General features: G+C 42.3%; 2 protein-coding genes across 4 annotated transcripts; one reads left to right on the forward strand and one right to left on the reverse strand.

The window, feature by feature from the left end:
- Nucleotides 1-956: 956 nt before the first annotated feature.
- On the reverse strand, nt 957-24274 carry kin (Kin17 DNA and RNA binding protein). 2 transcript variants are annotated; one of them, XM_054768867.1, is made up of 14 exons: nt 24054-24274; nt 23846-23940; nt 22298-22341; nt 22092-22214; nt 21836-22020; nt 21716-21764; nt 21585-21636; nt 20344-20470; nt 20140-20271; nt 19974-20064; nt 19816-19916; nt 9471-18474; nt 5787-6363; nt 957-3039 (listed from the first exon to the last, which is right to left on the reverse strand). In XM_054768867.1, exons 1-12 carry the CDS (start codon nt 24165-24167, stop codon nt 18415-18417), a joined length of 1173 nt encoding a protein of 390 aa, XP_054624842.1. In that variant the 5' UTR covers nt 24168-24274; the 3' UTR covers nt 957-3039; nt 5787-6363; nt 9471-18414. The 2 variants fall into 2 exon arrangements, with proteins under 2 accessions (XP_054624842.1, XP_054624841.1); XM_054768866.1 differs by having other exon boundaries at nt 19974-20073.
- On the forward strand, nt 8476-18372 carry itih2 (inter-alpha-trypsin inhibitor heavy chain 2). 2 transcript variants are annotated; one of them, XM_054768862.1, is made up of 21 exons: nt 8477-8676; nt 8820-8852; nt 9107-9145; nt 9498-9670; nt 9752-9856; nt 9931-10093; nt 10178-10285; nt 10939-11067; nt 11138-11254; nt 11326-11494; nt 11561-11686; nt 11752-11933; nt 12038-12223; nt 12298-12437; nt 12527-12699; nt 13595-13747; nt 13813-13926; nt 13991-14189; nt 14245-14417; nt 17949-18060; nt 18147-18372. In XM_054768862.1, exons 1-21 carry the CDS (start codon nt 8578-8580, stop codon nt 18283-18285), a joined length of 2832 nt encoding a protein of 943 aa, XP_054624837.1. In that variant the 5' UTR covers nt 8477-8577; the 3' UTR covers nt 18286-18372. The 2 variants fall into 2 exon arrangements, with proteins under 2 accessions (XP_054624839.1, XP_054624837.1); XM_054768864.1 differs by lacking the exons at nt 9498-9670; nt 9752-9856; nt 9931-10093; nt 10178-10285 and having other exon boundaries at nt 8476-8676.
- Nucleotides 24275-27956: the final 3682 nt, after the last annotated feature.

The following is a 27956-nucleotide window of genomic DNA, read 5'->3' on the forward strand; positions in this document are numbered from 1 at the left end:
TCATAATATTACTAAAGTAAAGTAATAAATTTACAAGAGTAAAGTCGTAAATTTAAGCAAAAAAAAATGTAGATTTATGAGAAAAAAAGTCATAATTATGAGGAAAAAAAGTAAATTATTCAGAAGAAAGTTTAAATAGTTGGGAAAAAACAACAACAGAAATGAAAACAAAACAGCAGTCATTTCACAAGCATAAAGTAAAACTATTAGGAGGAAAAAAGTTGTATTCTAACGACAAAAAGGCCCAATTTTATGAGAATAAATCATATTTTTATGAGGAAAAAGTCATTTTAGTAGCATAAACGTGAAATATTAAAGAAAAAGTCGTAATATTTATTGGAAACAAAGAATGAAATCAAGTGTTGGTTTTTGGAAATGTAACATTCTGGGAATAGAGTGAAAGTATTGCATGTGTGTATATGCTATGTGTACACCAGGGGGCACCAAGGTTTTTCCTCGTGAGAGCTACTTTTACAAAATGAAAATGGCCAAGAGCTACTCATTTTTGTAACATTTATTTCCAGAGCTTATTTTAAAGCCAAACAAAGTGAATATGCTTGTTTTACCAGAACATGAACAACATGCTGGTGTCCACAACTCACATGTTGTATTTCACAATGCATTTCTTTCTACTGTTCTTTCATTATTAACTGAAAACCTGAATGAAAAGCAGGCTTGCGGGCACCTCATGTGGTCGTGGGGGGCTACCTGGCGCCCGCGGGCACCACGTTGGTGACCCCTGCTGTACAGTATGTGTGTTGTGTTGTGCGTTAGCATCAATGCTGGGAGCGTTTGCACGAAGGTGACTCATACTGTGTTTGCGTTGGAGGCCATGGATGGTCAATGGGATGTGGAGGGTCCTAAATGCTGTGCTGAAAGGGCAAAACAACAAAATGTTGGGGGAAAATTGTTGTTTTCAACTTTTTTTTTAAGTAAATGAGAAACAGAACACTTGCTTTTGCGTTGCTTTCTTTTTTATTTGCATTGAAGCCTGTTTTTACTTGACAAACAAGGAGGAGGAACGCAAGCGCCATCAGGGCGGATAGGATCAAGTAAGGCCGTCATGACTGCTTTTGCTCAGTTCGGAGCAAGCGGTACTTGGTGACGTCACAGCCGTAAAATCTTTCATGAATCAAAAAGTGCAGCAGCACAATCGATCACTTGTGGAAAAGAATATGAGTTTTGGTTTCATTCTGAGCATGTCAAAGGGGGCTGGTTCTCTCATCCCCAGATATTTCAACCTTACGTAAATAACTCAAAATCAATGACAGGTCAAACCATCATTTTATTTGCACAAAACAACACAAACATGGCACAAACAACTGCGACTATTTCTGTTTTATTTGGAGGAAATGGATGGGGGTGGGGTGGGCTGAGTGAACTTTGAATGACCTGTAAAATCATCTGTCATAACTTAAAAACCAAACGCCACAAACAACCATTTAACGGAACAAAAGAGCACAAACGACTGCGACCATTTTGGTTTCATTTAGAGGAAATGGGGGGGCTGAGTGACCTTTGATTGACCTATAAAATCATCTGTCATAACTCAAGAACAAAAACAGCACAAGTAACCATTTCTATGGCACAAAACAGCACAAATTACCACAAATTCAACCACATACAAAAATAATACATGACTGCATCTTTTTTGGTTTCATTGGAGAAAGTGGGGGGCTGAGTGAACTTTGACTGACCTATGAAATCATCTGTCATAACTGAAAAACCAAAACAGCACAAACGGCACAAATGACTATGACTGTTTTGATTTCATTTGGAGAAAATGGGAGGTTGAGTGAACTTTGACCTATGAAATCATCTGTCATAACTCAAAAATGAAAACAACACAAGTGACCGTTTTTATAGCACTAAACAGCACAAACAACTGCAATTATTTTGTTTTCATTTGGAAGAAATGGGAGGTTGAGTGAACTTTGACTTACAAATGAAATCATCTGTCATAACTCAAAAATGAAAACAGCACAAACAACCATTTTAACGGCACAAAACCACACAAACAACTGCAACTATTTTTGGTTTTATTTGGAGGAAATGAGAGGTTGACCTATAAACTCAATGACAATAACTCAATAACGAAAAACTGCGACTATTTTGGTTTAATTTGGAGGAAATGGGGGTGGGGGCTGAGTGAACTTTTATTGAGCTATAAAATCATCTGCCATAACTCAAAAAACAAACCAGCACAAATGACCATTATAACGGCCCAAAAGAGCACAAATGACTGCAACTGTGTGGATTTCATTTGGAGAAAATGGAAGCTGAGCAAACACAAACAGCTGTGACTATTTTAGCGGAATTTTGGCTGGGGTGGGTAAATGTTGCGTAGAGGTGAAGATGGAAAGGGTGGAAGTGTCATGAGAATTCTATGATCATTGCAGAAAAAAAACAGAAAATCAAATATGTTGATAGGATGGATGCTGGGTGATGAAGGTTTTCTATTGGACTCTTATTTTCCATCAATTTAACATCTACAGTTGTCTTTTCACCTTTTTGTGATGTGGCACTAAAAAAACTAAGGTTGAACATACAAAAGATATATAAAATATATCAAAAGTAAGCATGACTCACACGTGGGGAGGTGGGAACTCGGTCTTCCGTTGCACTTTGAACAAGAACGAGACTACCTCAATCCCCTGGGCCCCCGCCAGGTCAACAGCCCGCCGGCCAATGGGAGTGGAGGGGGCGGAGTCAACAAGGTTGCTTTGTTGACGTTGCATGAATTTTCCTGCACGTACAGTATCAACCCTCACTAATTGCCACGGCGGCGTTACGACGGGTTACTCTAATGAAGACATCAGAGTAAGTGCAAAGCTGGCCGAGGCTGCCTTTGTCACCCATTCTGTTCATAACTTGTACGGACACAATGTCGAGGCTCAGCCAAGGCGTCCAGTTTGGGGGCCCGAGGATCGCCTTCAGCGTTTACTGGGATGAGGCTCAGCGCCTCCAAATCCGAGGGCGTGGTTCTCAGTCAGGAAAGGGTGGATTGGGAGTGAGGTCTTGCCCCAGTTGGAGTTCACACTGCAAAAAAATTAATCGTCATAATTAATATGAGAATCTTAATATGAGAATTATGATGGGTGTTTTTCTGATCACATGTAATTTAAGTGCTAATATTATGGGAATAACAGGACAAAGTCGTAATATTTGGTCCATTTGTTTTTATTTGTGTATTGAATTATTCGTTATTATTCATTTTTTCAAGGGGAGAAAGTGGTTGTTCTGCCCCTCAAGTTCATTCATTGCGGGCTGGTGTAATTCGCTGTTTCTCCTATAGATGTCACTGTTGCTACAAATTTCCTCGCTTCTTCTTCGGTGATTGGATTTGCGCGGCAGCGCCATTGACCAGCCTTCCGTTGTAAGCAGCAGGCAATTTAGTCCAAGCGCCATTAGAGAGCGCACCTTGATCTGTAAGTGTTTAGATATGTTGTGGCTTTGTCTTTTACTGCTGCAACGTTATGTTTATGCTTATGGTCATCTCTGCATGAGACGTTTTTCTCTGCTAAAGGGAGCTAGCTAGTTTGGATTTATGCTGAGTCATGTGCTACTATTGTACTGCATGCTTGTTTGGTGGTACACGTTTATTAGCTTGCATGCTGACTTTCATTTTATACCTGAATTTATGTATTTCTTGTGTCTGTTTTGTGGTTTTACAAGAAAAAGTAAATGGTCTTCAGACAAGGAGCCTGCCACATCATTGCTAGTAGAAAAGTAGTGGTGTCGGTCGCGAACGAATCGGCTCTTTGACGTGAACGACAGGAGACGGGTTGCGTCTTTGGGAGCCGATTCCTTTTTTCCTTGTCTTTTTTTCTGTTAAGATGCCATTGGTCATGATGTGCGGCGCCGTCTCTGGGTCCACACTGAGCAGAGGGGAGGGGCAGGGTTAAACACGCCGTGGTGCTCTTAGAGCCAATTAGTTTGTGAGAAATGTGCATGAAGAGATGTGACCTAATTAGTCTATTCAGATGGGTCTTTGTTTGTGTATTTTATAATTTATCATTATACCATAATATATTTTTGTAGATGTTTATTGAGGTTTAAATAATAAACATTTGATATCACGTATTTTTTACATAAGTAACTCATTTTACACAATACACACAATTTGCTAATAAATTAAGACAACAAAAACATCTGAGGAGCCACTTGAGAGCTGAAAGAGCCAAGCCAAAAAAACCAGCTCCCTAAGAGGAGCCGAAATGTCCATCACTAGCTGGCTGCAAATGATGAGTGAGAAACACTGAACTGAGGGAGCGCTAACACATGAATTATGTTGGCATTTTCTCAAGATGAGAAAGTCCCATTATTATTTTAGAAAACATAATTTATGATGTTGTTTGCAAGAAATTGTAATACTACATAAGTTAAATAGTATTAGTTAAATTTAAAAAGTAAAGTTAAATTATCGTGATACTATTAATAGGGTGGGAATCTCTGGCCACCTCACGATTCCACGTGATTACGATTTAGAGGCCTGCGAACCCACCTAACCCTAATCCACCAAACCCAACCCCACCAAACCCTAACCCTAATACACCAAACCCTAACCTTAACCCACCTAACCCTAACACACCTAACCATAACCCTATTCCATCAAACATAATTGCTTTTAAAAACAGCTCTAAGTTGTGTCTGAAATCTTTAAAAGTGATCAAGACCAAAAATGCACAAATGACATACCCAATCTTTAACTGTCTTGTTTAACCTTATTTTTATTGTTACCCCGTGTCCTTTATTTTTATTTTCCTTTCTCTTTGTCATTTGGCTGCTCCTATGTATGTTGATATGTTTTACACTTGATTGCACTGCTTTGTACTGCCGCTTTGTTTGTTCATAAAGTTCTGGTTCAAAAAATAATAATCTGTGGCGTCCCGTGCTGTGGTAGTTATTATTTTTTAAGTGTATGAACAGAAATGGTCACCAACTGTATTCATATATGCAATATATTGGAAGTTATTTTAGAAGTAACTCTTGTTAAAGGGGACCAATTATGCTAACTTTCAGGCCTTTGTATTGCGTTGTGGACTCCTATAGGGCAGCTACACACCATAACCCGCACACCTCCATCTTCCAGACCCTGCACCTCTTCCTGCAGTGTTTCCTGCCTCCTGCCCAAACGGTCTGTGTAATTTACTCCACCCCCCCACTCCACTGTGATTGGTCATGCTCCCGAGCGCCGAACCCGTTTTGTCCGATTAATTACACAAAATAAACACAGTTAGGACACTGATAAATCGTTACATACAGCTTGCTCTTCTGACTCTTCGACACGACCTAGTCACATTGCAAAGGCGCCGAACTTCAGCAACAGTTTGGCGGAAAGTCCGGCTTTGTATTGGCCCATGTTCACAAAAGAATGCCGTTTATTTTTTCAGTGGAGAAATAAAATGTAAAATAATTTATAGAACAAAGAAAAGAGGGCTCATAAATTGTCCACTAGCACAATGGATGTGGTATAAGAAATAAAAGATCTGTTATGTTGTAATTTTTCAAATTTTAATCTATCTTAATGGCGTTTTTGGGAGTGTGTATGTGTGTGTTACGGATGGCGTAGATTACACATGCCTAACATGTGACTGACGAAAAATAGGCCAACCGGACATAGGCGCGTTCTGGACGTGCGTAGCACCCGGTTGAAGCGATCCGTCCATCTGTTTCGCAGCAACAAGCAATAAACGCCCCCCTCCCACGACAAATTAACTTGTCTATTTATGTCAAATTGAGTATAATATATCACAATAGAATGCGTCTACTCAAATGAAACCTACCAAAGACAAAATGATGTTTCCCCTCATCCCACGATGCTGCCTGTCTGTAAACTTGCTGTGAGTTACAAAATGGCAGAAAGTGCGCACGGGGAGGGAGGGCGTAGTAGTTTGGAAATGCACTCCCTGCTCGCACACTCTGCCACCTTCTGTTCTGGAGTTGTACACGCCATTTGATATCCGACCCAGCAGGAGGTTCTGTCAACATAACTGAATTTTGTAAATGTTAAGTTATTGCAAATCATGCTAAAATAACATAACTTAATGATGTTCAGCCACAAAACATGACTTATATATGTAGAAGCAACATGTTACACTTAGATTGATTTAGCAGACACCCAGTCTGGTTTTTAGCCTTTTGATTGTGGCTATAATACTTCTTAGTGGGTACCTACTCCATGTACGGCGACTTCCTGCCGCAGAGCAGCTCGGAGGAGGAGACGCCTCCCCCCACCCTACTGATGGAGGAGGTGAAGAAGGGGCAAAACTACAAGCTGGTCATCACCAACGCTGCAGGCCTCTTCAGGTGGGATCCCTGGGACTCTTCCACTTGCTTCAGGAATGTTCAAATGTTGCAGATCTCCAACAAATGTACATATTACATATTAGTCAACGACAACACAACTGAACACTTAATGCAGTTTTTAAATAAAATGGGAGAAAGCTACATGTCCCTGTGTGAAAAAGTGATTGCCCCCTAAAGCTAATAAGTGGTTGGCCCCCCTTAGCAGCAACAACTGCAATCAAGCGTTTGTGATAACTTGCAATGAGTCTCTTCCAGCGCTGGGGAGGAATTTAGCACAATTGTTATCATTCAGCCACAATGGAGGCTTTTCCTTTTTAAGGTCATGCCACAGCATCTCAATAGGATTCAGGTCAGGACTTGGACTAGACCACTCCAAAGTGTTCATCCATTCAAGAGGTGGACTTGCTGGTGTGTTTTGGATCATTGTCCTGCTGCAGAACCCAGGTTGCTTTCAGCTTGAGGTCACCAACATTCTCCTTCAGCACAATTCATGCTTCCATTTATCACAGCAAGTCTTCCAGGTCCCGAAGACCATCACACTACCACCACCACATTGTACTGTTGCTATGATGTTCTTTTTCTGAAATGCAGTGTTACCTTTACGCCAGACGTAATGGGACACACCCCTTTCAAAAAGTTCAACTTTTGAGCATTTTCCCAAAGGTCTTGGGATCATGAAGTGTTTTCTGGCAAAATTTAAATGTTTTTGTTCAGCAGTGGTTTCGGTCTTGGAACCCTGCCATGCAGGCTGTTTTTGCCCAGTGTCTTTCTTATGGTGGAGTCATGAACACTGACCTTAACTGAGGCAAGTGAGGCCTGCAGTTCATTGGATGTTTTTGTGGGGTCTTTTGTGACCTCTCGGATGAGTTGTCCCTGCGCTCTTGGGTTCATTTTGGTTGGCCGGCCCCTCCTGGGAAGGTTCACTACCGCTCAAAAATAATGTCTTTTGGGGATAATGTGTAATTTAATATATTTTTTAAACAAATAGTCTTTTAAATAGTCTTTGTAAAGAAAACTACTATTGAATTAAAGACATAACTCAAGCTGGTGTCCGTGTTGATCTTGCTGCCACATCGTGGCTTTGGCAACAATCACATCTTCAGTGAAGGCAAAAGTCACCTTAAATGTTCATGTATCCCTTTCATTTGTTATTTATATTCATTTTCAATTGAAAAACTATAAAAATGTGGCATGTTTGTCTTTCTAGAATGAATTAATTGGATTGACATAATGATTTGGGTTGGAGTCAGAGCTTCCGGAAGGGATTCATGACGCTAACCTAGGTTCCACTCTTCAATGAGCGATCGCCATCATTGTCAAGCATTATTGGCGGCCTCTAGTGGAAACCTTGCTCCATTTAGCTGAATTTCATCTGAAGTAGCATAACGGGAAACAAAAAGTACAAATATCAACAAACTGCTGAAGCAGGAAGTAAGAACAACAGGAAGTATTTCTAACACAAAGTGGAAATGGAACACAACAATAAGAGCAAAGCCATCCATCCATTTGCTTGCGCTTAGTAGGAAAGTCCAGACTTCAGGGTCCCCGGTCACCTCTTCCAGTTCCACCGGGAGGACACCAAGGTGTTCCCAGACCAGCTGTGAGAAATAATCCCTCCAGCGTGTCCTAGGTCTGCCCCGGGGCCTTCTCCCAGCCGGGCATGCCCGGAACATCTCACCAGGTAGGCATCCGGACCAAATGCCCGAGCCACCTCAACTGTCTGCTCTTCATGTGAAGGAGCAGAGGCTCTACTGAGCTCCTCCCGGATGACCAAGCTCAGCACCCTACCTCTTAGGGTGAGTCCAGTCCCTCTACGGAGGAAACTCATTACTGCCACTTTTAACTGAGATCTCATTCTTTTGGTCACGACAGCAAAGCATACCAACATAAACAGGAAGTAAAACAATGAATGAAGTGAATTAGGGAATAAATGCTCAGTGTTGCTCCACCCACGCTTCAATGTACACAAAGGCAGTTTAAATATACGTGGCCCCGCCCAACCTCCTTTAATCACAAAATCCTGAGAGTGACATGAGAGTCAATCAGGTAACGTGTCACAACGTGTATCGTGTTCCGCAACTCAAAAAGGACAAAGTGAGCGCGCTGTACAACAGTGTTGACGCAATGCTCAGGTCAAAGTTTGCATCCCCTCTGTGGGCGACATGCGCCGGGGCAAATATTGACCCGAGAGTCTTGCGTGGATTTTTAACCCGCACTTTCCAGCCCGGCTGTATTTCCCCCCCACCAAAGACGCACTGCACGTGAAACATGAGGAGGCTTCTTCTCCTTCTCCTGGTCGGTCTTCTGGGCCTGCAGCAGAGCCGCTGTTTTGAGTTTGTGATAGACGGAGAATGGGAGGACGACGCGGTGAGTCAGATTCAAAACACATTCTCTTTGAGCGGACGCTCAGCAAGGACAATCATCTTATTACTCATCTGTTAAACATCTTAAAGTTTGCCTACTGTCGTTCTTCTGTCTTCATAATCACCATCACTACCTTCTTTCACCAGTCAGATCTTCAGGATCATCGTGACAGGCACAAGGTGAGAGCTTCGACTTTGGACTTTTTTATGACGCAGTATCGATAGCTAACAGTCTTTGACGCCACCTATCAACGTTTGTGGCCTTATTGTATGACTTGAACTAAAAGTTGACCAAGAATCATCAAACAACTTTGTACACTACGTCTAATTGTACAGTTAGTAACTGCCTCGTTTAAAAACAAGACCTTTGCATGTGCCTGATGACTAGTGTGTGTGTGTGTGTGTGTGTGTGTGTGTGTGTGTGTGTGTTTCAGAGAGCGATATTGACCAGTGAGGAGCAGGAAGACTTTGAGGTACTGTATGACCCTCCACTGTTGTTTTAAGCCCTCTCCACTGTGACAGAGATCAACCTTATCGGACAAAATCAATAGGTTGTTGTTTGGAGACATTCCCCTGACTGACAGGCTATTGACCCGGCTCTTGTACCAGCACCGTGTTCTAGTTCCAGATGGTTAATGGGCGGTTGAACACTCGGAGGCCCAGTAGTAACCCCGAACCATTGGCCAAAGTGCAGTCTTAACGCTAAACCTTCCAGAGTTTATTGAACCTGAGACACATGTAAAGGCAGCAAATATTGAACGTTAAAGAACCTTACAAAGAAAGAACCTTGTTCCTTACCTTCTCAATCCATCACTTCCTGGCCAGGCCATCCGAGGAGATGACATCACCGTCAAGAGTTACAAAGTGGAGAGCCGCATCACGTCGCGCTTCGCCCACACCACTGTCCGGAGCTCGGTGGTCAACTCTGGGTCCAAGGCCCAGACCATCGGCTTCAACGTGCAGATCCCTAAGAGGGCCTTTATCACAAACTTCACCATGTGAGGTCACGCCGCACCTCAGAGATGCGACTCGTACGCAGCATGTGGTTGCCCACAGCTGTCACGCTTTTTGTGCCGCAGGAACGTCAACGGCATCACATTCACAGGCTCCGTAAAGGAGAAGACAGTGGCCAGGAATCTGTACGCCCAGGCCCGAGCCAGAGGCAAGGCCGCCGGTATCGTCAGGTAGTCAGCCAGGTCTCTCTCGGATTGAACCCGAAGGTAGAACAGAGGAAGCTAAGAACGTTTGTATGCAACAGGGCTAACTCTCAGGACATGGAGACCTTTAAGACGGAGGTGCACGTCCCCCCTGGCAGCAACATTGAGTTTGAGTTGAACTACCAAGAGATGATGCAGAGGAAGTTGGGCTTTTATGAGCACTCACTGCACCTGCAGCCTGGCAGACTGGTACCTCAGTTCCAGGTGAGGAACTGACTGGGTGCTTATATTCTCCATATATTACAAAAAGACAACATGTCCTCCAGCAACCCTGAGTTGTGTCTTTAGGCGGATGTCTACATCTATGAGCCAAAGGGAATCTTCAAGTTGGAAACAACCAACACTTTGGGCGAGAAGTTTACAGACCTGGTCAAAGTTACACAATCCCCGGAGAAGGTAAGACCTTATGTAATGTTGTGTGAAGGTACATCGGTAAACTTCACTCCCAGACACCTTAAGAGTCACGCTGGACATTGAGTTTGAGCTCACCTTATTGGTGTACCCTGGTTCGAGCACCAGACGTGCACAGGGGTGGACCAGTCGGGTTACATTGGTGCTGTGACCTGGGTTAGAGTAAGGTTTAGGTGGGGTGCGCGTAACAGTTGGTAAACCTAAAAGGGAGTGAGGTTCACCAATGTACCTTCGCATAGCTGCACCAACTGGCATCCGTTATTCGCAACCCCCTAAACCTCACTCACTGACACCTCAAGAGTCACACTGGACATCGAGTTTTAGCTCTGGTGTACCCTGGTTCGAACCCCAGGCATGTGCAGGAGTGGACCATTCGGGTTACATTGATGCTGTGACGTGGATGAGAGTTGGTTTACCAATGTACCTTTGCACAGCTGTACCAACTGGCATCCCCCTAAAACCTCACTCCCTGACAACTCAAGAGTCGTGCTAGACATCAAGTCGACAGCTTGGGCTCTCAGCTCAATGGCAAGCACTCTCGGCACTCATTCATAGGACCATGGTTCGAGCCCCGGGCGGAATGCTGTGTTGCGCTTCTGGAAGTGCAGAAACCTCTAATGTTTTTTTGGCCCCCTCAGGCTCACGTGGTCTTCAAGCCCACATTGCAGCAGCAGAGGAAGTGTGACACCTGCAACGACAGCGCCATAGACGGCGTCTTCAAGGTCAAATACGACGTGACCCGGGACAGCAATGCTGGTGAACTGCAGGTAAAAAACAGCCGGTCACGGGTTTCTGACACGCCGTAAAACCGTGACTGATCACAAAGGGTGTCACCAGGTCTCGGACGGCCACTTTGTCCATTTCTTCGCCCCGTCCAACCTGCCCCCGCTCCCTAAAAACATTGTGTTTGTGATCGATGTGAGCGGGTCCATGTGGGGGGTCAAGATGAAGCAAGTGAGTGATGAACTGGTGCCACTTTGCGGTTCTTCAGCAAAATAGCGTTGACTTTAGAGCGTCTCTCTTAGACGGTGGAGGCCATGCAAGCCATCTTGGACGGCCTCACCATAGACGACCAGTTCAGCATCATTGACTTCAACCACAACGTGCGCTGCTGGAGTGAAGAACTTCTGCCTGGATCCTCCATACACATCGCAGACGCCAAAAAGTACATCCAGAACATCAAACCCGTTGGAGGTACCATGAGCAGATGAGGGCTTGGAGAAGAAAGCTGGTTGCTCACATGTAACTCTTTGACCCCAGGAACCAACATTAATGAAGCACTGATGAAAGCGGTGCAGATCCTGGTGCGGGCGTCCAATCAGGGACTCATCGACCCTCGCTCTGTCTCCATGATCATCCTGGTGTCTGATGGTGACCCCACTGTGGGTGAGTCTCCAATGATGGATCAAATCCTGCCGTTTAAACAGCCAGTACAAACGAGTGTTTTGAAGGCGAGATCAAGCTGAGCACCATCCAGAAGAATGTGAAGAAGGTCATGAGGGAGGACTTCTCTCTCTTCTCCTTGGGGATTGGCTTTGATGTGGATTACGACTTCCTGGAGCGCATCGCCATGGAGAACCGCGGCATGGCCCAGCGCATCTTTGCTAACCACGACGCTGCCGAGCAGCTACGGGTGAGCCGCCTGCCATTAACGATTTCCTAACAACATCCAGCACAGCGTCTTGTGGCCATCTACCACCAGGCACTTTTCTAAGCATGTACTTCCACCTTCTGCAGACCTTCTACAGCCAGGTGGCCAACCCTCTCCTGCGCAAGATCACCGTCCAGTTCCCAGAGGACTCCGTGTCTGACGTCACGCAGAACCAATTCGACAAATACTTTGGGGGCTCCGAGCTGGTGGTGGCTGGCAAGGTGCTGCCCTCTGAGAGCGACACTCTGACCAGCTTCACCACTGCGTCGGCTGTGAGGGACATGCAAACGCATCACAGAGGTGCGACCGTTCACCGGTTCTGTAAGCATCTCATCTGACTCCGCAGGCCCTGCTGGACATCACCCTGGAGACGGAGGCGGACACTTCCAGGCTGGACATGGAGCTGGCCAAGCAGCAGCACTCCTTCACCGGCTTCGCCAGGCAGCTGTGGGCCTATGTCACCATCAAGCAGATGATCAGCGAGAGGTCGGCCTCAAGGAAGGCAGTTGAGAAGGTCCCAGTATAACAAGCAGAAGTGGAGAACATTGCTTGTTTTTTTTCCCTCCACTTTTCAGGTCTTTGGCGCCGACAGCCACCAAGAAGAGGAAGATCACGCAGCGCATCCTGGCGTTGGCAATGGAGCATCAGTTTGTCACGCCCCTCACAGCCTTGCTGGTGGAGAGCGAGGACGCCAAGGAGAGGTTGCTGGCCGACTCCCCGAAGGACCCCAAGCAAGGCTGCTGCTCAGGTGCCTGAATGTTGAAACTACGGGTGTCCAAACTTTTTCCCTGCAGTGAGGGAAACACGTGTGTTTTTACCAATGATTCAAAAATCGGGACTGAAGTAGCAGATCTAAGGTTTGGCAGGAGAGTGTTCCAGAGTTCGGGGCCTGCTACTGTAAACGCTATCGCTAGACGTGGGACACTCGACTACTAGCTGATGATATTATGTTCCTGCCGTCCTAACGGCTTTTTGATCATTATTATTCTCTCAAACTCATAAAATGGCAACTTTTTTTGTTAGAATGCTATTTTTTCCTCTTTATTCTTGTCATATTACAGTTTTTTTCTAATTTTTGCTGTTTTTATTAAATTTTACAAATATTTCAACTTTCTTCTTTTAAATTTTGTTCTCGTAATATTGACTTTATTCCCAAAATGTTATGACTTTTTCCCCACTTAATTGTCCAAAAATGACACCTTTGTTTGAACAAAATAACATTTTTTCCTTAATATTTTAATTGTATGCTACTAAAATGAAGTTATTTTTTCTCATATTCTGAGTTTATTCTTGTAAAAATTTTTTCCATTTCTGCTGTTTTCGAACTACTTCAAGTTGTTTTTCTCTTAATTATGAATTTATTCTTTCAACTTTTTCCACAATCTAAATGTGCAAAAATGTTTTGTTTTTCATGTTACAACTTTATTTTTTCAAATCACATATTTTTCTTTAATATTTCAACTCTATGCTACTAAATTGATTTTTTCTCATATCAATACATCGCCTCATAAAAATAAATTTTTCTTTCACCATTTTGACATTATTCTTGTAAAATTACTGCTGATTTTTCCTTTTTTTGAAAAAAAAAAAAAGTGTAGTGAAATGATATTTTTCCTAATGTGCCAAATACAAAACGTATGCAGGAGGAGTAATGGGAGGTTCAAGGACACCTGGGCTGGCTCCAGTGCAGGTGCTCTATCAGCCTCCCCCCTGGGTCCAGATGACCACGCCGGCTCCGCCCAGCCCCGTAGAGAAAGGACCGGAGGAGTGGACGCTGCCCCAGCAGGTCAACTTAGGTACTGCACAGCATCTTTTTTAACGCGACAAACACGCAAAACACTTCCTCTCTCTACCTTCTCAGTGGACAACGACCCTCATTTCATAGTGCACCTGCCCCAAAGCAACATGGACGTCTGCTTCAACATCGACTCCAAACCGGGACACATCCTCAACCTGGTGTCAGACAGAGGCACAGGTACAACACACACACCTCCCTGCATGCTTTTATTGTGAAGGTCCAATTCTGAGCTTGCGTACAGGCGTGGCGGTGAACGGTCAGCTGATCGGCGCCAAAAAGGAGCACTTGGGCAAACACGCCACATACTTTGGCGTCATCTCCGTGTACCACCAGCCCACGGGTGTCGCCGTCACCGTCAGCACCGCCGCCATCGTCCTAAGTGACGGCAAGAGCAACTACACCTTCACCTGGGGCGCCACGGCCGACATCGTGCGGGACGGGTAAGCCCCCCGCGTCCGAGCCGGGTGGTCCGACCTGATCCGCACCTCCTTCCAGGTTGAGGATCTCCGTTGTGAAGGACCGGAGGGTCTCAGTCATCATCAACCACGGCATCCGGGTGATGGTTCTGCTGCATCGCGTGTGGAAGAAACACCCCGTCAACGTGGACTTCCTGGGTCTCTACCTGCCCAACGACAATCGCTACTCCCCCCTTGTCCACGGCCTCATAGGTACCACTTTAGGATTTAGTGGCAGGCAAACTGCACAAGTCACAACGGTCACTGGAGACCAGTGGTGTCCAAAGTGCGGGTGAGGGGCCGTTTACAGCCCTCAGCTGTTTTTATTGGCCCTCGGCACATTTGAAAAATACCCTTTAACAAGAAAACTTACACAAAAAAAAGAAAAAAAAAGGAAAATCAGCAGCAATTTACAAGAATAAAGTCAAAATATTAAGAGAAAAAAGTTGCATTGTAACAAGAAAAAAGCAAATGACAAAAATAAAAAAAGAAAAAACAATAAAAAAAAAATCAGTTTTTGCAGTATGGCGTTGAAATATTAAAAATGTAATTAAAAAAAAAAGTCATAATATTATGAGAAACTAAACAAAATAAAGCTGTCAGTTTTTGGAAAACTGGGTTATAATATTACAAGAATACATTTACAAGAAGAATGTTTCAATATTTGAAAATTCCCCCCCCCAAAAAACTGCTGTAGTTTTATGAGAATAAAGTTTTGATTTGATTTGAAACATTTATTTCATTCAAGAGAGAAGAAAACAAACAATATGACATAAAACCAAACACTCTTCCAAGCAGAAAGAAGACAAGTCTTATTATCTCTGCCCCTTTTTAAAGTCAAACTAATACAAGGAAAACATATTCTAAAAAGAAAAAAGTTGCAATTTTATGAGATTAAACTGGTAATATTATATAAATATATTATATAAAAACTATGTTATTTTAAAAAAAAGTTGTAATATGAGAAATAAACAACATGAAGGTGTCATTTATGGGAAAAAATTTTGGAGAAAAAGTTAATATTATGGGAATAAAGTCATATTATTTTGAAGAAAATGCCTAGATTATTTAAGAAGAAAGTTGAAACAAATACAATTTTTCCTCAGAATTAGGTTGGAGGAAACGTTATATTATTATTATTATTGTTAAGAAAAGTTGAAATACACTCCTGATCAAAACCTTAAGACCAGTTGAAAAACCGCTAGAATGATCATTTTGCACATTCGGATCTTAATGAGGTTTTAAGTAGAGCTACAATATGCAAAAACAAGAAGGGGGGGTGAGACAAAAAGCACTTTGAAAAAGTCATTTATTGAAAAGAACAATTCAACTGAAATAGGCTGATCAAAAGTTTAAGACCATCATTCAAAAAAGATCCAAAAACTCTCCAAAGCAGAACAACAAATGTTGTCAGTAGGACTCAGTAATGAGGAGCTCCACCGTTCTTGTTCATCACTTCCAAGATGGCTTTGGGCATGCTTGATGCCAGTGTTTCCAGGAGGCTAGTGGGAACATTGCTCCAAGTGGTGAAGATGGCTTCACCAAGGGCATCAACTGTCTGGAACTGATGGCCATTTTTAGAAACTTCCCTTGCCATCCATCCCAAATGTTCTCTATGGGATTTAAATGAGGGGAACATGCAGGATGGTCCAAAAGAGTGATGTTATTCTCCCTGAAGAAGTCCTTGGTCAAGCCAGCATTGTGAACTGCAGCGTTGTCCTGTTGAAGAACCCAGCTGGTACCACACACACGAGGGCCCTCGGTCATGAGGGATGCCCGCTGCAACATCTGCACGTAAGCGGCCGCCGTTTGACGACCCCGCACCACCTGAAGCTCCGGTGCGCCACTGAATGAAAAAGCACTCCAGATTATGATGGACCCCCTCCACTGTGCCGGGTAGAAAACATCTCAGGTGGGATCTCCTTGTCATGCCAGTAACGTTGGAAGCCATCTGGACCGTCAAGGTTACATTTTTTCCTCATCAGAGAATAAAACTTTCTTCTACCTTCCAATGTCCCATGTTTGATGCTCCCTGGCAAAGTCCAAACGGGCACTTTTGAGGTGGCTTTTTTGTTTTTAAAGCCTTTTCCCTCAGATGGCATCTGGTTATTGTGCTGCAGTCGGCACCAGACCGCCCTGTGTCTTGATGGACAGCCAATCGGATCCTCTGGCTCAGCGCAGGTGTGATGTTTTTGAGTCTACCACTTGACTTTTTTGTTCCATAATGCTCAGGATCTTTCAAAAACTTAGAATGACTGATTTCCTGATCCCAATGGCACGCTGCGAGAGGCCTCCCACCACGTTGGAAAAGAGAAAGCTTCTTAGCTTCACCATCAGGAGGGCATGACAGTGGGAATGATGACACTACATCAACATTTGGAGCACATTTGGGCTTTTATAGCCTGTGGTCTTAAACTTTTGATCAGGTGATAACCTATTTCAGTCTTATTTATTTATTTTAATTACAAGCTCCAAATTTTGTGTCTCACTCCCCCTTCTTACTTTTGCACACTGCAGCTCTACTTAAAACCTCATTAAGATCCATCCATCCATCCGTCCATTTTCTATGCCACTTGTCATTAGGGTGGCGGGGGTATGCTGGAGCCTATCCCAGCTGACTTCGGGCCAAATGTGCAAAATGCAAATTCTAGCAATTTTTCAACTGGTCCTAAGATTTCTATCAGAAGTGTATTTGGGAAAAAACCCAGCAGAAATGGAAAAAAAGCTGTACTTTTATGAGAATAAAAACAAAATATTACAAGAAAAAAGTCGCATTCTAACAAGATAAAAATGTGTACATTTTCAAGAATAAATTCGTAATATGAGGAAAAATAATGTAATTCCAGTAGCACAGACTTGAAATCTATTTTTTTTAAAGTTATTTTTGTAACAGTGGTAATATTATGATAAACGCAACAAACTTAGGTTATCATTTTTGGGAAAAACACACTGGGGAAAAAGTCCTACTATTATGGAGATAATGTCATAATATGCTAATGAAAAGGGAATAATGTCAAAATATCATGGTAATAAAGTCATAATGTTGGGGCATAAAGTAAATATTACTGGAAGAAAATTTACAGAATTTATGAAGAAAAAAACCCCCAGCAAAAATGAAAGAGTGAAGTTGATATTACCGTAAATTCCGGTGTAAAAGCCGCACCCACTAAATTTAGAGGAAAAAACAGATGAGTATATACATTAGCCGCTTGGAGAACAAGCAGCTCCCTCTGTCCACCAGAGGGAGGCTGACGTCATTGCAACCTCCTGGCAGGCACCAATGAGTGCTTTGCTCAGACGCAATGCATTATGGGAAGACTTTACAAGAGTTGTTTTTTTCTCCATTTTAAACTGGTATTGGTACATGCTTGTATATTTCTTAGGTACACCTTTTGAGTGTTAAGCGACTTTTGTGTTCTTCGTAAGATGACACTGTGAGTCAGACTGTTTTATTGAGTGGCACAGTATTTCAACGCTAGCCATAAATTAGCTGCACCCAAAAGTAGCGGCTTATCCAGGGCAAAATGACGGTAATAACTTGCTTTTCCACCTATACGACAAATCTGAGATGGTTTTCATGTGTCACTATTGTGGCCCTCACTGGAGGAAAAAGAACAAGTTTGGACAGCCCTGGTGATTTGCAAATACATCAACATTTATTATAGACGCGTGCCCGATTGCAAACAACAAACGTAACTGTAACATTTGAATGAAATAGCATAAATGTTATTGTTTACGGTTCAGGTCAGTTCTCCAACGAGCCCGAAGTGAACGTGTACGACATCCACGATGGCGCCGACCCCCTGAAGAAGGAGGCCACCATGGAGGTGAAGGGCAAGGAGGTGCACGTCACCAGGTGGGTTACTCCTCCTCATAAAAAAAATATTAAAAAGTCAGGTTTGGTCCTAAACGGCGCCATTTGGTGGCTGCTGCTGCGCTCAGGGGCTGGCAGAAGGATTACCGGCGGGACGAGCGGCGCGGGTGGGACGTCTACTGCTGGTTCGTACACAACAGCGGGAAGGGCTTCATTGACGGCCACTACAGCCACTACATCGTCCCTCACCTCTACAGCTTCCTGTGAATGCTTTTTTAAAATATTTTTTACATCTTTCATTGAAATCTGTCATGTAAAGTTGGACTTGATTGGGATTAAAACTCTGACATGGTAGAGTAGTGTCCTTCACCTGAGACATAAAGAAAGAAAGATGGTTCAAGCCAGTTTAGAGAAGTCCTCGTAGGCCACGTCCACTCGCTTGCCCTTGTGCGGACCCTGTGGACGACAACACGCTTTTAGTGATGATAACCATAGAAACTTGGAACAAGCACCAGTGCCTAAAGGGCCGGAGCTTGGCATGCTTGGAATAAAAGACATCCTTCACTGTCCTCCTTTCTGTCATTCATGGACTGCTGGGTTCCACATAAAAAGACGATTCAGCGGCCAATCAGAAGCCTGAAAAGGCAAGCACGTGTGACTCGGTGGCGTATTGCATAACGCGCCTGTTCATCAACACGTACAGCCACGTGCTCATTAGCTTTACAATCAGCCACAGGTAGATTGCAGTCCTGTGGTAAACACGTACGCAAACATCGTTAACATTTTTTTAAAGCATGCAGAGACGGTTTTTATATTTCAAGATAAAAACCATCTTGCATCTCAAAGCACGTCATTAATAGTCATGTGCAATACCACTGATTTCAGATCTGATGCTGAGCAAAATTCAGGCTGGTATCGGCGATACCGATCCAATACCAATGCTTGGGGGGGTGCAAATTCACCTAATGTGTCCATTTTAAACAGTAGGGTATTTCATATCACTGCATCAAAAATGCAAGACATTTAATTAATAAAACAATAATTACAAAAATTAAGTCAATGCATTTAAATAAATATAATAAATGTCAATAAATCGAATACATGAATTTAAATACCTGAAATAAATATAATACATTTAAATAAATACATTAAACAAATTTAAATAATCTAATAAATTTAAATAAATACATTAAATGTAATAAATGGATTTAAATAAATACGTGATGATTAACTAGTTTAAGAATGAAAAGTTTATTGGCACAATATTCCCACACAAGCTCCGTTTACCATCAGTCGTCCTTTCAACAGACAAACATGACCTCAAATGACCCAAGTACCCAAAGTATGCGTATTTTGATTTAAGAATCGATTTTACAGCACAAAGAGCTGGTATCAGAAGTATGGATGTTTCAGTATCGATCCGCACATCACTCATTTATTTTTTTCATATGAATTTATTCTCCTTACATTGTGCTTTTTTGCTCATTTCTATGGCAAATATTTCAACTTTCTGTCTTTCTTCTCATAATATTTATTAATATTACAACTTTTACACAACCTCATTTTTCTAAAAGTGCAACTGCATTCTTTTTTTGTTTGTTACAACTTTTTTTGGAGACAATTTCGTCTTTATTATTTCAACTTGACGCTATTTTTTCCTCTTACTGACTTTATTGTCCTAATATTTTTGTCCTTCTTAGAAAAATGCCGTCTCTTTTTTCCATTGCTGCTGTATTTTTTTGGAGCGGGGTAGTATTTTTAGAAAGGATGGTGTGCGTGTGAGCGTGCGACACGTACGGAATCCAGCGTGAGCATAGCACAGAAGTTCTTCTCGTCGATCCCCTCCAACACGGCCTCGGTGTCTCGGTGGCTTCCGTTGAGGATCCTCACGCGTTTTCCTGAGGAGACGTAGTGACCGGTGACGGCTGCCAACAGCGTGAGGACATGGTGCGTACCTGGCGCAGGTATGACCGTCTCCACGTGGTTCTGGTCCAGCTTCAGTTTGTCCCCCGAATCCACCATCTTCACCACCGCCGTGTATTTCTCCTGCACTTCCTGCAGCACAGCAGGAAGGTCACACGGTGCTCCTGAGACGCGGGGCGGGTGCGGGGTCGTGGTTACCATGATGACGGCCTTCTTCTTATGGTACTTGTCTCCCAGCCGCTTGGTGACCACCTTGACGACGATGCCGGGCTCCAGCCAGTGCTCGGTCCTCGGCGGCTGCTGCTGCTGCTTCTTCTTCCTCTCCTCCATCTGAGCCACACGACGCCCTCTCAGCCACGCCCACCACAAACAAACACGTTGAGAACAGGCGCAGACTCTTACCTCTATGATCTGCTCCAGGGCAGACTTCTTCTTCTTGTCCCTGGCCTCCGTTACCAAGGACGTGTCTTTCCTCTTCACCGATGAGGATGAGGACGCCTTCTTCAGAGCGCTGGAGGCCACCAGGGAACTATGAGGAGGATGTGGGGGGTTATTACGGGTGCAGGATCATTCGGGGACAGATATGAGGGAAATATGACGTCGTACCAACACAACAATAAAAACACCTTAGATAACTCGTCATTTAAAAGAGAAAAGAAAAAAACGCTCCAATGAGGTGAGATCATCAGTACTGTGCGAAAATCAAACACTCATTTTTCCTCCTGCCTGTGACGTCAACTTCCCGAGCTCACATATAAACGAACATTCGCTTTCTGAGGAAGACATTTCACGTGCTAGTTGATGGGGGGGGATAAAATCCACAAAATAAATAAATGGATGAATGGAACGATGAATGGATTAATTCCATCTGCTGGTTTCTCTGTGCCACACAGGCTGGATGACAAGAGGGTTCACTCTGCATGTGTCTGTCATAAAAAGTCATTATGGACGGACAGCATCGCTCGCTACATTGCAAAAAAGGAATGCAACCATTCAATACGGTTGAAAAACCAACATTTCGGAAAATGTTGACAGACAGTATGAATTGCCTGAACTCTTGAGTAATTAAAGTTTGTTGGATTTGATACATTTGATATTGATGTACCCACATTATGATGCCATGTAGTGGGTCAAATGTGCATTACAGTTCTCATGAAAAAAAACGGTATCAAAAAATGTCGCCGATATTAATGAATACCGACGCTAATTTGTGGCACAGTCATCGACCGGCAAAATGTGTTATCGTGACAGGCCTATGGCGCATACAAAAAACCTTATCAGCCACCTGAAACGCCAGCACCTCACCGTTTGAAAAGTGTAAAATGTTCGCCGGAGACATCCGTGGTGTCACCTGCTGCTCGAAGCGTGTGCCCGAATATAGTGCACCTCGCTGGGCCACAGCAGGTGGCTCTCTCCCCTCTATACGCTGGTTCTCCTGACATTAGTGATGTGGTAGTAGTCATGTCATATTTGATTAGGACAAATCAACAGGTACACTTGGTTAAATCTAAATAAATTAAAAAAAAAAGTAGGTATAAAAGAGTTATCAGTAAAAAAAAAACCAAACAACGAAAAACATCATGCATCTCTAGTGGTTATGCTGTGGTGTAATACCGCTTTGGAACAACAGAGGGAGGCAGTACCTTGATGTGGAAGGACCAGCTAACGCTGCAGCAGCACCCAGGTTGAAAGCAACTGCAAGAGGAAGGGGGAAAAAAAAGGTGTAGCGGTGACCTGGTGATGTGTTTCTATGCCACCTGAAAGGCTAACTCACTTTTTTCCTCTTCATTCTCTCGCTTCAGCTCGGTGTAAACAGGATCTTCCTACAGAAAGAAAAGTGTTGGCACAGTCCAGGGGCGGGGGGAGAGTCGGCATCCGTCGCATCGGGACTCACCTCCTCCTCCTTGGCGTTGCGGCCCCGGCGGACCTGCTCCTCGATGAACTTGGCGCTCCTCTCCTCGTCGTCCAGCTCGTGCTTCTTCCTCCTGGCCAGCTCCTCCTGGCGGCGGATGGTCTCGGGGTCGCGATCGATGTACTGGACGTACCAGCCTTTGGGAGTCTCGTCCACCTTGCACAAACCTGACGTGCGACATTAGCCGCGTTCCAATTCAAGCACCTTTCATTGTCTTGGAGGTGCGTTCAATGCTGACCTTGTCTGCCCAGCCACTTGGTGAAGTCCGTGAGCGTCTCCCAGCGCGTGGCGTTCATGTGAATGTGCTCGCGGTCGCTGATGTACTCGTTGTACACTATGTTGTTGTGCACGCGCTTGGTCCCTGCACACACACAAACACAGACACGGCATATGATGGCACCGCCCACACACACGCGTGCGCGCACACATACTGGCTAAACTCACCAAAACGTCTTCGCAGCAGCTCCACAAATCCACTTTTGAACTCACTAAAGGAGGAAAAGTACGATTACTTCACACAGCTCACAAGACATGGCATACTATATATCGGGGTGCCCAAAGTGAGACCCGGAGGGCCATTTGCAGCTCATGGATGTTCTTTCATTGGCCCTTGGTACATTCTAAAAATACCATTTACCAAGAAAACTAAAAAAAAAGCAAAAATGGAAAAATCAGCAGTAATTTACAAGGATAAAGTCCAAATATTAAGAGGAAAAAAGGATAATTTTATGAGAATAACGTTATAATGAGGAAAAATAAAGTCATTTTAGTAGCATAAAATTTAAATGCAAAAAATATATTTGTACAATTATTATGTAAAAATAGATGATTATGATGTTATATTATCATTATGGAAAAATAATGTAATTTTAGTAGCATAAAGTTTAAATATAATTTTTTAAAATTATTATTATATAAAAATAGATTATTATGATGTTAGATTATGGATAATGTCATTTTAGTAGCATGAAGTTTAAATATCTAAAAAGGAAGTTATTTTTTTATTATTGTTATTATTTTTATATAGAAATATATATTATTATTATTATGGAAAACTAGTGTCATTTTAATACCATCAAGTTGAAATATTAAAGAGAAAATGTTTATTATTTATTTATAGATACATATTATAAACACGTTATTATTATTATATTATTAGAATTATATTATTTTCATAGCATAGAGTTGAAATATTGCAGAAAAATATGTAAAAGTCATAAAATTATGAGAAAAAAAAACAAAATAAAAAGGTGTCATTTTAAATAAATATTATTAGCATTATTATGGAAATTAATGTCATTTTAGTACCACCAAGTTGAAATATTAAAGAAAAAAATGTTATTATCTACTACTATTATCATTATGATATTATTTTCATAGCAAAGAGTTGAAATCTTAAAGAAAAATTATGTTTCAGAATGTTACGAGGAACAAATAAAGTTGTCATTTTTATAAAATGAGGTTGGGGAAAACTTTATAATATTATGGGAATAAAGTCAGAATATTATGAGAAGAAAATATACAAGAAAGTTGAAATATTTGGGGGGAAAAACCCAGCAGAAATGTGACAAATTTGACCAGAATAAAGTCTAAATATTCAGAGAAAAAAAGTCGAATAAATAATATTATTAGGAAAAATAATGTCATTTTAGTATCACAAAATGGAAATATTGAAACAAAACGTTAATTTTTTAAAGTAGTAATATTATGAGAACCAAAACAAGTTGTAACTTTTGGAAAATTGGGTTGGTGAAAAAGTTTTAATATTATGAGAATAAAGTCATAATATTACGAGAAGAACATTGCCAAGACAAAACAGGTTGAAATATTTGGAAAGTTAAAAAAAAAGGAGCAAAGAGTGAAGTAGATATTAATCATGTTTTTCAACAGAGATGCACTTTATCCCTGAAAGATATCCTGTACAAATAGAGGGTCCCGTATTTAACAACTGAAATGTGTTGGAAAGTGTAAAAGATTTTGTGAAAAACGTACTGTGAGAAGAAGTCCATAAACTTGCGCGGGTTCTCCGAGGCGAGCAGCAGCTGCCGCTGGTGGGACTCGGACATGCAGTGACACTTGAAGCCGTTCTGTTAGCACAGGTCGACATAAATGAGGAAAACAAGTTTAAACGAAGCGGGCAAAAACGTAAACATTGCACATAGCCGCTAGCTAGCCTAGCTAGCTACCACGGACGACTCACCTCATCGCGGCATTGTTTTTGGCACATTTGACAATACCACCTCAACTTCTGGAGACCTTTTGATTTGATCCGGTTGCTTATCGCCTTGGGTGACAGGAAGTCTGCTTTCCCCATTTCGGCGCGGCGACACTCTCACAAAACAATCGCTTTTTGACAAAAATGTAAAACGAGTGGAGGACAACGTCGAGGGGTTAGCGCGGCCGAGCTAGCAACTTCCGAGTGTTAGGTGCCGCAATCTCGCGAGATAACGGTAAAGTCACACCGAATCCCGTGCTGCTTTCAGGAAACATTGATTGTGCCAATACTGTAAAACCGCTGACAGTTAACGCTATAGGTCTAAGACAGGGGTAGGGAACCTATGGCTCGGGAGCCACATGTGGCTCTTTTGATGACTGCATCTGGCTCTCAGACATTTGTTAACACCATAAAATGTGTTTATTTTTATTTGTTTTCCTGACATTTTAAAGTAAACAGAAATCACAGTGTTAAAAATAACATGCACAATATGCATTCTAATGCATTTTAATCCATCCATTTGATTTTCTAGCGCAATGCCAGCTGTCCTTCCCATGTTTTCCGTGTCAGACACCAAAACTTGATTACTATCGTCCCTCCTTTAATCAAATAGTCAGCTAGCTAATTGTGCAGAGACCACCCGTTTGACGAAAAAGGAAAAGAAAGAACAATACGGAGTAGAGCGCAAAACCGTGCAGCACCAGAAGTCGCCTTAATGGTAGAAAGTAATTGATTTATTATTGGTTAGCTTCAATATAACAACATTATTACAAAGAATACATTCAGAGACTTATTATATTCTGAAATTGTTAGTCTTCCTTAAATATACACACATTTGGTTGTATTCGGTGTTAGAAAATATGACATGGCTCTCACGGAAATACATTTTCAAATATGTGGCTTTCATGGCTCTCTTTGCCAAAAAGGTTCCCGACCCCTAGTCTAAGAGATAGTATAAAGAGAAAGGCTTTATTTCTATTTTGCAAAAGCAGAAGCTCTCAATGTGTACTACTTCAGGAAACCCATTCAAATGAATCTGATGAAAAGTTTTGGACAAAACAATGGGGAGACGAAATGATTTTTTCACACGTTACATTAAGATCAGCAGCTGTTGCAATTTTACTCAATAACTCAGCAGGGAAAGTAATTGGTAGCAAATGTAGTAACAGCGGCCATTGGGTAATATGTGTGCTCCAGATAGACAATTTCACGCTCACTTTAGCAAATATTTATGGACACTGTAACACAGCACAAAACATAATACTGGGAGGGGACTGGAATATGGTTAAAGACGAAAAGATGGACAGACTTCCTAGCAGATGTACAAATCCTGCCCCTAATGCTATGCTAGCTGACTAGTGTGATTCATTAAACCGAGCAGGCGTATGGAGAGAGAAGAATCCCGATGTAAAGCAACAATCTTGGTTCAAAGCAGCTGGCACATCGAAATCAAGACTAGATTACTGGTTAATAGCTGATGCTCTACTCCATCCAATTTCAGTCTGTCAAATAATGCCCGCACCTCCAACGGTTCACTGTTGTGTCGACTTACTTGTTGCACCCCTGATACTGTCCCGCAGGGGAAAAGGATACTAGAAATGTCATTCTAGTTTATTAAAATATGGTGACTTTTGTAATGGTATGGAAGATCTTATTCAAGAAGTTTTACATGATCAATCCTTTTTATCATGTGTAGCTGAGTGAAATCTTTGATTTCAAATACTGTGCTTTTTGTTGTGAACATTCTCAAAACCTGCATTTATGTTTTGATGCAACTTATTTTTGTTGCGGTTGCTGTTGCAAGGGGGGTCCTTTATAGCGACACACACAGGGAGAAACGCGTGGGGGGAACGGAAGCGGAAGTGACTGTCGAATGCTCGAGGCGCCAAAATTGAAGCGTGGAAAGTGCGAGATAAGGAATACAATAAGTATTGAATATACAGTTGAGAGATTTGATATCTGGACTGGAGGTGGGTTGTGGGAAGTGGACTGCATAGGTCTCGGCCGACGGCCTATATGGGCCCGGTACGACGAGACCGGTGCGCCACGACCTGCAACAAACCAAAAGAGACACGAAGAGCTGGTGGCGGTGGTGCGGAGGGAGCTGAAGTGCGGGTGCAACCAAACTGTACCGTGAGTATAACAATGGGCTGTAGCTCAGATGATGTTAGAGACGAAGGGGCAGAGGAGATGGAGTACACACAGGTTAAAATAGCAAGGAAACAGTCATGGTCAGAAGCAAGCAGCGGAAAAGAACATGATGGAAGACAAACAGAAAAAAATAGGAGCTAAAACAAACGGCAAAGCAGAGTCAGATGAAGAATACAAAGTTCTTATTACAATGAGCAAAGATAAAGGACATTTTCACCCAGTTCATCTGACTAAAGCAATTGATAAAGAAATAGGGAAAGTTAAATACGCCAAAATGCTCAATAACAGAAGAATACTAATTTCGACAGCAAATAAAAGACAGCAAGAAAACATTATGAGATTGAAGTACCTTGATGGAGGAGAAATACAAGTACACATACCAGGAGAGGCAGCAGCAATAAGAGGAGTTCTATCAAACGTACCGTTGGAAATATCCATGGATGAGGTGAAGAGAGAAATAAGAGGTGGCAAAATAACAGAAGCTAGACGACTCCAAACCAGCAGAGGAGGAGTAAAAAGTGACAGTTTGTCTGTATTACTTGTATTTGAAAAGACAATACCGACAGACATACGTATAGGATGTATGAATTTTAGGGTGAGGGGGTACATCCCTCAACCACTAAGATGTTATAAATGCCAGAGAATGGGACACACGGCACAGCAATGTCAGTGGAGGCAAAGGTGTGCAAAGTGTGGTGGAGAACATGACTATGGGAAGTGTGCTGGCGGTGCTAAACTAAGATGTTGCAATTGTGGAGGAGAACACAGTGCCGCATATGGCGGCTGTGAAGTGCAAAGACATGCCAAAGAAGTGCAAAAATACAAAAGAGAAAATAAGGTATCATATGCTGAAGCAGTAAAGAATATAGGTATGTGTGTAATTAAGCAAAATAAACCAGTAGAGAATCAGGAAACTCATATAGACCAGACAGGACAAGCAGTAGGACTTCCTCAGAGAACAGACCATAGAAGATCTCAATCAGAATGGAATGCTCCCCAACAGAAATGTAATCATAAGAGTGGGACAGAAGAAGAAACATTAATTGTAAGGAAAAAGAACTTTGTAGCTTTTATATGTAAAGTCATCAATGTGGCCACGAGGCAGGAAAGGAAAAGTGACAGGATCAAAGCGGTTGTGGAAGCGGCAGAACAATATTGAAACATCAAAGACCTGAAAGCAGAAGAAATACATGCTATGTTGGCTCTACACAATGATGCAGGACCTCAGAACGGTAATTAAATTCACAATGGTACTCCACATCCTACCATTGAATGCAAGAAGTTTCATAGCAAACGGACAAGAACTTAAGAAATGTAGAAGAGAAAGTAGGAAAAGACCTGATATGATACGTGTGCAAGAAACATGGCTTAGACCACATCTGGATGATGTGTTGCATGGCTATGAATCAGTGCCATTCCATAGAAAAGAAAACCAACATTTGTGAGGGATGGAATAATATATAATAGAATAACAACATTAAATGAAATAGAATGTGTGATTATTGAACTACATCAAGCAAATAGAAATATAATCATTATTAATATATATAACCCCTGTAAACTACTAGATGTTGAAACAATGGAGAAGATAATAAGGAGGCATGGTGGTAGAGAGATCTGGTGTGGGGACTTTAATGCACATCATAGTTGATGGGGAAGTAAGCAAACAGATCACAATGGAATAGTAGTAGAAGAACTCATGGATATCAGACAGTTAGTCTGCTTAAACAAGGGAAA

This window comes from Dunckerocampus dactyliophorus, chromosome 2 (assembly GCF_027744805.1).
Source record: "Dunckerocampus dactyliophorus isolate RoL2022-P2 chromosome 2, RoL_Ddac_1.1, whole genome shotgun sequence".
In the NCBI taxonomy this organism is placed as follows: domain Eukaryota; kingdom Metazoa; phylum Chordata; class Actinopteri; order Syngnathiformes; family Syngnathidae; genus Dunckerocampus; species Dunckerocampus dactyliophorus.